General features: G+C 37.0%; 1 protein-coding gene across 2 annotated transcripts; it reads right to left on the bottom strand.

Annotated features, from left to right (window-relative positions):
* Positions 1–809: 809 nt before the first annotated feature.
* LOC103966214 (WW domain-binding protein 4) lies at positions 810–10,268 on the bottom strand. Of its 2 annotated transcripts, XM_009379369.3 has the most exons (13): positions 9,788–10,268; positions 9,614–9,648; positions 9,438–9,516; positions 9,227–9,305; positions 7,146–7,229; positions 6,764–6,921; positions 6,333–6,389; positions 4,903–5,062; positions 3,947–4,196; positions 3,057–3,170; positions 2,041–2,166; positions 1,892–1,943; positions 810–1,447 (listed from the first exon to the last, which is right to left on the bottom strand). In XM_009379369.3, the coding sequence occupies exons 1-13, from the start codon at positions 10,016–10,018 to the stop codon at positions 1,295–1,297; spliced, it is 1,578 nt and encodes a 525-aa protein (XP_009377644.2). In that variant the 5' UTR covers positions 10,019–10,268; the 3' UTR covers positions 810–1,294. The 2 variants fall into 2 exon arrangements, with proteins under 2 accessions (XP_009377644.2, XP_048429281.1); XM_048573324.1 differs by lacking the exon at positions 9,788–10,268 and having other exon boundaries at positions 9,227–9,316.
* Positions 10,269–10,675: the final 407 nt, after the last annotated feature.

Genomic DNA, 10,675 nt, shown 5'->3' on the forward strand with positions numbered 1-10,675 from the left:
AGATTGTTGGGGGTTGTTTATTAACACGAACAACAAAGAGAATAGAGCAGTAGAGAGCCCAGAGTGACAGAGAGATATACAAGAAGGTTTTGGGGTTTAGCGTAAGGGTTTTCAATAAGTTGTTATTCTCCATAGTGCAGATTATTTCTCAAGACAAAAATCACATGAAGAGTAAGCAAAGTTCACTGAACCTAGCTAAATTTTTTATGCTTGTGTGTGACGTGTTTACTTTATTGTTCTTATATTTCAAATAGTCTATAAGTCATTCAAAAGGGAAATTTTTTCTAGCGGCATGCTGGCACAGCTGTGGTAGCTACTTAACAACAGTGATGTAGCAACATAATACATAATTCTAGGACGTCCTCTTCTAGAAGACGAAATCTCTTGTGGTGGCTAGTTAAAGTTATTAGATATAGGAGGGACTACCTTGGAATTTGGAGCATTCCAAAACTTAAATCCAACTAGAAGACAAGTAGTATGATACAATATGCTTAGTTGTTACTTTTCATTTTTAATTTCTTTTGTAATTTTTATATGGAGCACCTGATAAATCTTGATTTGATTCCTTGCCTTTTTTTTTTTTTTCTCTTTTTCTTTATTTATCAGAAAGACGATCCCAAATGAACAAGTATGGAATCTGTAATTGTCAACTAACTCCACTTTAATTTATTCAATTTAATGACCATAAATAAAGAGACGTATGGGAAAAGCTAAACATGTAGTCTGAAAATCACTTCCCTTTTTACTTTTGTATTTTTTGGTTTAAGAAATGTAGATCCTATTTATCTAGGGCTTTAATACAATGTAGGTTTGGAGAACAAAATACTTATATGAATTTATAATGATTTACAAAGTATGGAAACAACTATTAATAAGTAAATTTACAGCTAGAGGTACAAGGATCCAACACAAAAAACGTGCTCAGCCTCATCAAGACATACAAGGATCTAGCACCAGTACTCCACATTTTCATGCTAACTGAGATCAGAGGAAGCCCTTTGAAAATGAATTGGGAAAGCCTACATACTATGAATGGTAAATGCAAGAAAAAAGAAACATCCGGCCTTGCAATCAACGCCGGGTTTCATTAGTCTAACGTCTTGTCACTGTTTAGTTATGAAACCCATGGTATAGCAACAGCCAGACGCTAAATACACAACTCTTAAATCAATGGTTCGTCTGCTGCTGTAGATACAAGTATATCTAAATTTGATCAGAAACTAACTGAACGCATGATATACGCACCCAGCACCCCTCTTGTGATACACAAATCAGACCAAACTCGATCAAATTCTCAGTCAGCATCGCCAAGTCCATCACTGCCGTCCCCTCTTTTGGATATAGGTGCAAATTGCGAGCTTGGCTTCTTGGTCTGCGAAGCAATTTCAGCATTTTTTCTCAAGACAGCACCTGGTGATGGGTAAGGCCGCTGTTGAAAAAGGGGACCCTGAAAATATACCAGAGACATAAAAGCATGAAAAACTTATCTAACGGAGTTGATTCAAACGGTAAAAGCAATGTATGACAGGCATTTATTTGTGTATGACTCTGTAAAACGGGACAATATTCCCACATGGAGGCGCATCCTCCATGTTGCACAAATATCGTACCCAATACCCATTTAGTAATTTTGTAAGGGTTTTCTAAGTTTACTGAAATGTTTTCCATATACAAGATTAGGAATTATGTCTACTAGATTACACCAGACAACCTAAACACAACAATTAGCAATAAGTTGAACAGACTGCCACAAGAACTTCTGCAACTTTATTCCCGTTTTACCTATTTTTTTTGTGCAAACCATTGAGCTAATCTTCATATATATATATACACTGATATATCAAAAGAAAATAAATTAAACAAATTATCAAGGTAAAAGTAATTAGTTTACTGTGGCAGTGGTATCAGCTGCTCGTGGCTGCACTCCTTTGAGGCCTACTACCCTGAAAACCAGCACCAGATAAATTTTGCAAATTATTAAGCAGAGACAACAAAATAAAACATGATTGCAGAATACTTCATCAAGTCTGTAAAGCTTACCAGCCACCACGAGGAGCATCTGAATATGCACTGGGGTCCATTGGATCCAATTCATCATCCTCATCGTAAGGCCGTTTCTTACTATCCTTTCTATTTCCTTTTGCCATTGGAGGTTTGCAATTAGACCTACATAAAACCAAAACTGAAATCAATCGCTCTATTTAGTTCTAATTGATTGCTTTCAGTGCCTTCAGAGAAGAAGTCTCATTCTCAGTTTCCATAATCTGTTCTAGCAAAACAAACGAAGAAAGAAAATAGTTCCCAGCTGTAGACCCAGGTTTAATATCATGAAACATAAAAAAGCGCAAGCAAACAAGTCCATTAGTGGCTCCATCTTATTAGGGTATCAGCTTAATGGGCTGTCACCACTTAGAAACTAAAACCTATAGAACCATGACAAAATCAAACAAAAAAGTCAATTTGTATAATGTCATTTAGGGTATATTTACATACAAGGAATGGATTTGCAAGAAATGGGTATCATTCCCATTCATGTCACATATCATGCGTTCACTATAACAACCAAGTGGGTCCCACGTTGGTTTTGGATATGGGCTAGATATGGGCTACCTAAAAAATAAAGTATGAGATAACTAAAAGAGGGGTTGTTTATTCGCACACATCTCATATCGATTCATGGCCTCTTCAAAAGAAGTGAACATGCCATTATTTCATTATCCTTCAATAGGAATACGAGTCCAACAAGAAGTAAACATGCCATTATTTCATTATCCTTCAATGGGAATAAGATCCAAAGACACCGCTGTGAGACTGTCTTGTACATTCTGCACTTTCATTCTAGGTCAAGTACCTTTCAAGCATTTTATACTTACAAAATTCAAGTTTTAATTTCAGAAAAGTGAAAATATATATATGGTCAATGGTGAATATATAAACACACAATAATGAAAATTCAGTACAGCTTTACTCCATTTCAGGTTATATGAAACTTATGACTTAGTAGTTGAAAGAATGACCAGTTACATAAGAAACCCTATCTCCTTAAGGACACGTACCTCTGCGTGGGAGCCGTTCTGTCTGAATCACCTTTTGTATCTACAGGATTTTGGGTCTGCTGATAATTACTCAAACTAGTCATCATGTACTGGCTTTGTGGAAGATCAAGAACTCTGCAAGTGATAAAATATTCCACAAGAAAGGGTATCAATGCAACCATGAAGAAAACTTTGTACACATTGAGAACCACAACTAAGAAAGAGAGAGAGGTGTCAAATTATTACAAGAATAAAAAATTGTATGTCAAACAACGACATATGAAACTATAGTACCAAACATGTAAAATACATACTGGTTTAGAAAATTGGAAGTCTACAAAATATGTTCAACGCGTATTTTATTAAATCGTTGTCTTTTAGTAGTACACTTTGTTTCAGTCAATTACATTCAGTATAAATATATATACTTGGTCTCGCAAGGTGGAAAGGATACTGAAGGTTGGAAACCTTTGTTGTTTATTGGTCTCACATTGTAGTTGTGTATTGTTCATAAAAAAGGCTGTTTAGGGAGGCCAGGTTGAGTTTGGCATTGGGGAGCCGTGAATTGTGTGGGACAGAGTTCAATTCAACCCCCTTTTGGGCTTCGATTTCTTCAGATTAAGCAATTGGCTGTTTCATGCTATTTATTCTGATTGGAATGCTGAGGCCATGTATTTTTGTTTTGTTTATTTTTTCTCTTCTCATTGTATATTTTGCTTTGAGGGAACACCTTGTTCCCTCAGTTGTAGCTCTCATTTCTCTTCCATTAAAGAAATTAATGAAAGTTGGGTTTCTATAAAAAAATTAAAAGTTAAATGAAAATTTCAGTTGGGTTGAGGAGCACTCATCAGGCATGGACTTATTTCACCTAAAACCAAACAGATGTCTAGTGAACATAGCATTCGTCTTACCTTGTACAATGATTGCAGTAGCCCCACATCTGAACAAGTCCTACTCCCCATCCACCGCAACTCAGGCATTTCTTTAGTGTGGACGACTCATCCTTTCCTGCTTGTACCTCAGTTGATTGGCCATCCCAATAAACATTAGCAGGGTTTCCAGAAACCATACTATCAAAATGTTGGGATGCAATCTGCTCTGATGACCCAGGGTGTTTCCATTGCGATACTTGTGTCTTTGTATTGTAGTAATACTTGTGACCTGTGTATGAAAATAGTAAAGTTTTTCAATTAAAATGACAAGAAAAATATTGCAATCATCATGAGTTGCTAATTAAATTTTGTCTCATTAAGATTCATAGCTTTCTTATGATTAATAGCTTTCTTAATGAGACAAAAGCCAAGACAATCTTTCTACTGTAGTGATACCATTATTTCCAAAAACGAGCCAAGATCAAACACCATCATAAAGTAACTGCCTTCTTGTTACTTGCACTAATGGAGCATCCTCCAACCACTTATTAAAGATTAACCGCTTTCTTGTCCTTGAAAGTGTTATATTTTGTGGGCTGGTGCTCCTTGTAAATAATCTGATTCTCGTTCCATGGAAGAGTATTTCTCTTTTCTATAGGTCTTCACCTTTCTTTCTCCAATCCTTTTTGTTCAGAAATTTTAACTGCCTCTTTGTTTTTCTATTTTTCATTTTATTAAAAGCTCTTTTTTCTTCTTTTCTTTTTTTACTAAAAACTCTAAGGATCATATAATAGCTAAAAAATATAGGAACCAAATCTAAGTACTGTGAGGGACTGGAGGCACTCTCGCACTCACTCATTAAGTGGACAGTGAAATAAAAGAGCCAAGTGTATTATTTACGCATTCATAGTGGATGCCAATGATTCTGTGATACCCCTGAGATGTTCGTGTACCGTGTCAAAAACTACTGCATGTATAGAACATATTTGGCATACCTGTTGTTTCATCCAAAGCCTCCACCCAATCTTCTGCAAGAGATAAAGGCGACTGAAGTGCTGTAACAGAAGATGTCTGAGCAGGCTTTTCCCATTGAGTCTTGCCTGTGGTCTTGTTATAATAATACAAAGCACCACTTGCAGGATCTGTTGCCTCCACCTAGAAAGTAATTCGAGAAGTTATAGGCTAATAGCAGCAGAAGGAAACATACAACAAGAAGTCTAATATAAGGCTAAAATTTCCCTACTTGGGGAAATATAAATTATGGTGCTATCTATTATGTGTGTATATGTGAACCCTCTGTATGCTAGCACATCATGCACAGCTTTTAGGTAACAAGAATGACCTTATCTTATTTTGTAACTTGTTTACATGCTGTAGTCTTTTGTGATGACTTGAAGGAACATGTCATTGTTTTTTGTTAAATAAAAAAACAATGCCAGCCCGCCTAATAGAATCCAGTATATTATATTATGATAACGCAATTTAAAAGTTTTGGTTTTATATGTACATCTCACCATCATAATAGTACTTTTTATATCTTCATCTTAAATTTCAATGCTTGATCTCTTTTCAACATACCTATGATGTATGTGCAATGTGGTTGAATTATTAGGGGAGAGAATAAAGGGTGCTGAGAGTATTATTCAGTGACAAATCAACAATGTGGCATGTCAGCTTCTATAAACAGAATGGTCCACATCATCATAGTCTGTTAAAGAGTCCGTTACCTTGTTTGATGGTTAGTTGGTGTAATTACCTGATTGTCAAGTAGCTCAGGTGACCTTATGCTATATATATATATATATATATAAGGCTAAGTTCAGATATGTAACTGATTAACCATTCTTGAATACTGAACTCAGTTTCTCAGCTTCTTCTTTCCCTGTTGTCTACCTTCTCTTTTTCTCTGTACACTCCATTTCTCTCACTAGATTTCTGCTACTGCTATGAAGTATGTTTGTCCCATGCCAATTCCCTCTCAAAACAATCGCTGTGGGGTTATATATAAAATAATCTAATCTAAAACCTAAGGTAATATGAAAGAATTTTGAGAGACATTTGCAGGTCATGGATCCATGGGTCTCGAGGGCTCTACCACTGCCAACACGTTATAGTTACCACTTTATCAGATGTGTAGCTTTGGTGATCAGAAGAGCATATACACAAGAAAATAGCAAGATATCGGGAAGACCAACAAAAGTGAAGTTGATGGAATGAACCAAAATGAAATCAAGGAGGGTGGGCTGTCTTCATATCTGACTAAACACACCATGATTTACCAGAGAACTATTACCTCTTCCCCAAAACCAAGTTGTATTTCCCATGATACAGTATTTGCAAAACATTTATATCCAACAGCATGGAGTGCAATATACCCAATAAAAATGAAACTAAAATACTAATATATCTTGCAACTGATACACACCCAACCAGAAGGTAATTTCCCGTGTTCCATTTGTTGAGCTGAGCTCCTTTCCAACTTCTGAAATTGAAAGTTACGGGTTAACCCAAAATTAAGAGATAAATTGAGAATAACACAGAGACCCAATGTCATAAGTTGCCAAAATAGAAATCCAATTAAAAGTTGAGACTCCATGTAATTGTTTTATCAGAGACAAACCTAGGACACAACAAATACAAGCCCTAACACATTCTTTCACATAAAAATGACCCATCAACCACCTATAGAAAAGCATTTTCAAAAACTCCAACTTGAACTTGCACTAACAGACTGAAAAATATAGCTTCAGAACTAGATCTTTGGTTCTCAAAACAATATAAAACATGTTCAAAGATGAGGTGAGAGATAAAGTAGAAGGCTTGGTAAAGGGAAATGATTTGCAAGTAAGAACTTACAATATTGCCATTATTTGAATCATCTTTAAGAATACCTCTATCCCTCAACTTTTGCTTAAGATACTCTGGCAATTCTTTAACCGGAGGCTTCTGTTTTAACTCTTTATCAGATTCAATATTCTTCTGATCCATCTCACTATTTCCAACTCCCAGATTTCCTAGGCATCATAAATAAAAGTAAAATGGTCATTTTTACAGTACACAATTAAGAGGCAAATAATGGGAGCTATTATTGGCACTACAAAGTTCTCACTGTGCACTCCTAAACTTTCATGTTTAGAAACGAAACACTTGTGAGGAGTGCACAATGAGATTTTTGGAGTGTCAATAACAATTCTTAAACCAATAATGAAAGTATTTGAGCATTGTGAATTAGTCTTACTAGGTGCAGTTACATTAGGTCCTGGAGCACCATAATAAGCACCTCCTCCTGGTACACCATAGCCATTACCAATTTCTATGTTACCTAGTATGAAAGCAGTAAATAGAACCATTATTTAGAATAATTCAAAACAAAAAAATTAGCTATTTTGTTTAAGTAGTTGGGCATATCAATGGAAAATGACCTTAAAATCGATGAATAGAAATTGCTCATAAGACCTAAAAATTGCAGTTGTCAGTCAAGCCAATATTTCTCCGGGCAAATTTTTTCCTTTGATCTATAATTAGTTTCAGACCACACCAAGACTTTTTGTAAGGCCACAAAGAGCTTACTGGGCCAAAAATGACCTGGATACCATACATTTATGCAATTCAATTTCATGCCCATTGTGGTAACCTGAATAAATTGGATCTCTCAAAACATATGAAGTTTCCACAGGACATTTAATTCAAGACAGGTAAACTGCTCACATCTATTTTTAACACTGTAATAAGGTTGCATTTCTTTTATTAATTATAAAGAATATCCAAAAGGAAATGGTAACCACACTCTTTTTTTTTCTCCTAGACACCCCCCCCCCCTTTTTAGCCATTGGATTCAATAAATCAAACCGAAACAGTGGCCAAGGTTAAACGGGGTGTGTAGGGGGAGAAAAAGGATGTGTGGTTATCATTTCCCATATCCAAATTAAATTTTCTTCTCCCACTTCATAAAAGTAAACTTCCTCCAAATTTCAGGAATTTGAGACTGCTGATTATTAAAATACTTTGTATGTCTGTAACTTGGACTAAAAAAAGAAATTTACACAGACAAGCATTACTTTATATTATTCCATTAAGTTTCCCTTTTCGATAAAGGGAAAGTTTTATTTGGAGAAATAAAAGGCTAACGGACAGGGCAGCAAACCAGCCCAAACACTACAGCACAACAAGGAACAGAAAACCAAGCAACTAAAAACAAACAGCCTAAAACAAAAACAAGGCCACAGTAGCAAAGAGCTGTCTTCTGATCTAAGCAAAACAAGGAAAGCAATATTCCAATGAACTCGTTAGAAACTTTTAGGGTACTAACAAAAGGTTTTTCTCAAGTAATTTCATGGGAAGTTTAATGATAACTATCCTAGGTAAGCACTTTACCAAAAATTGTTGGGCTTTTCTACATATCTTCGCTTAAGGCGTCTATGCTTGCTTCTAATTTCCCAGTTGTTGACTTCTATGCTTCTTCTTTGCATCTGCTAGTTTGACCAGTTATTTTTATCCAATCACAGAAAATCTTCGGACTCCAATATCACCAATTCAATAGTTTTTCTCATTTCCAGGATATTCAACGGAATGTTCAAGAATTATTATTACAATTATACGTATTTGAGTAGCTCATAAATTCAGTATGGATAGGAAATGAGGCATTTAGTCAAATCTGCCAATCCAAAGTTACAAAGTTCTGTAAACCCTTCCAAGCTTTATTCTTTTTAATTATAAGACAAATAAAATGCCAACAGCGGGAATTGAGTACAAAGAGAATTTACACAGGGGTGCAAAGACATCATTTTCAGAGTGTTAAGGGTAGCTTCAATGATTTCAATCCTGCTTTATTAAAAAGCAGCTTCAATCCGTAGTCATAATTTTCAGATGACACTACCTTTTAAGGGAAGCTAGGGGCTTGAATTCAACTTAAAAGAACCTGAGATCGATATAAATATGTAGATGCTCTTTTTCCTGAAAAAAGAAGGAACAATCTCGTTTGAGTTGTGACACATTTGAAACAACCCGCCTTGTGATGTTTTCCTCAAAGGAGCTTCAAGTATATAACATTTAGTTGCACTGACGTCTAAGTTTTCTCTTTTTATTAATAGGTCGCTTCTTTCTCTTTACACACTCTCAGTTTCGTAAAGAAAATCTTCTAAGAGGACTACACATTCAAAATGTTGGCCACGAAAGTAAAAGAGGAAACAGTAACAACAGGGAAGCAGAAAGAATGAACAATAGTCGTTCTACTGGGAGGCCAAACCTCGCATGATTTGAGAAATAGGTATAAATGTTTTGAGAAAAAAAAAGAATAATAGCACGAGTCTTTCTACCAACCTTCTCCAGGAACGGAAGACTTGCCACGTTTTGAAGCCAATTGAGCACGATGTTGCATGGTCATCTTCAGTAGATGCTCCTGTAGCAGGACTGATAAGCGGAATGCACAAACTTATAATAATTTTCAGAAAGGGAGATGATAAACTTATTCAGCCTAGTATAAAATTGACACTGCAAAACGAGAAAAAGAAAAGAGATTAGAATTACAGACCTTTAGAGCATTAGGATCAAGGCGTTGGGAGAAGACGTCTAAACCATCCTTAGAAGACAGACTCACGCCTCTTGCTTCTCTAAAATTTGAGAAAGAAATGCATCAAACTTAATGTTATTTTCATATCCATCAATCATTACAAACAGAAGATTAAGTGAAAGCAAATGAATACAAACCTCTGAATACGTATGACATTTTGAGTAGAAATTTCCTATTAAGCAGACAGAGAGTAAATAATCACATCACGCCACGGAAGAAAAAAAGCAAACCCTAGATACATACATACATACATACATACATTCATACATGAAAGGAGGAAATGAAAAAGGAAAACAGGAATATGTGTGTACTTGTTGATGCAATGACACATCAATTTGGCTAGCATTTTCGATATCCAACGCGGAGTTTGCAGTAGAATCTTGAGCCCAAAACGCACCCTGCGGCTGCGGCTGTTGGTGTGGGTGTGGGGTGAAAGTCTGGCTGTGGGTAGTAAAGTGATGGGTTGAGTTGGAATATTGTGGAAAGGAGTCGACGCCCGGAGGGGGTGGCTCACGGTCATCTTGGGAATGGGAACTCTCCATAGCCAGAGGAGTCAGACACACCAAAATCCCTCTCTGCTGCTGCTGCACCTGTTTGTATGCAGAGAGAGAGACAGAGACAGAGACAGAGACAGAGACAGAGAATCACAAATCTGAGCTGAAAGCTTCACTGATTGAGCTTTGTGCAGAATTCAGTAGGAATAACCCGGGAATTGGCTTCGCTGCAGCCTGCAGGTACCACCGGTCCGTCGATTGTTTGGAAATTTGAGCAGGAAGGGAAGGGAGGGGAAGGGAAGGGCGAGCGAAGCGTTTATTTTCTTTGGGCCGAATGTCCTAAACCAAATCCAGATCCACAAACCAAGGCCCACTCCCAACTCTCGGACAGGTGTCGAAAGAAGGATGCAGGCACAGGGTGGGCAGAGGCTTTGTGAGCACAGCCGATCTTCGCTCCCCTGAATAATACACGGTACACGGACACCCCCCCACACTCTTCTTTGTGCTCTCACCGATACACACCACGACGCCGTCTCACTCACACCTCGCCTCCGCTAGCTTCCTCCAGACATCGCCCACCTCACCGTTGATGGACTCCTAATCATGGAGAGGCCCAAGGCGTTAGAACTGTTAGGCCTAAAGTCTTTAGGATGTGTTTGTTGCACCGGACTGTCTCGGACTGGACTAGCTGCAGGGACTAAGTTG

Source organism: the organism of the source record quoted next, unplaced genomic scaffold (assembly GCF_019419815.1).
Source record: "Pyrus x bretschneideri cultivar Hongxiangsu unplaced genomic scaffold, Pyrus_bretschneideri_v1 Contig66, whole genome shotgun sequence".
Taxonomy (NCBI): domain Eukaryota; kingdom Viridiplantae; phylum Streptophyta; class Magnoliopsida; order Rosales; family Rosaceae; genus Pyrus; species Pyrus x bretschneideri.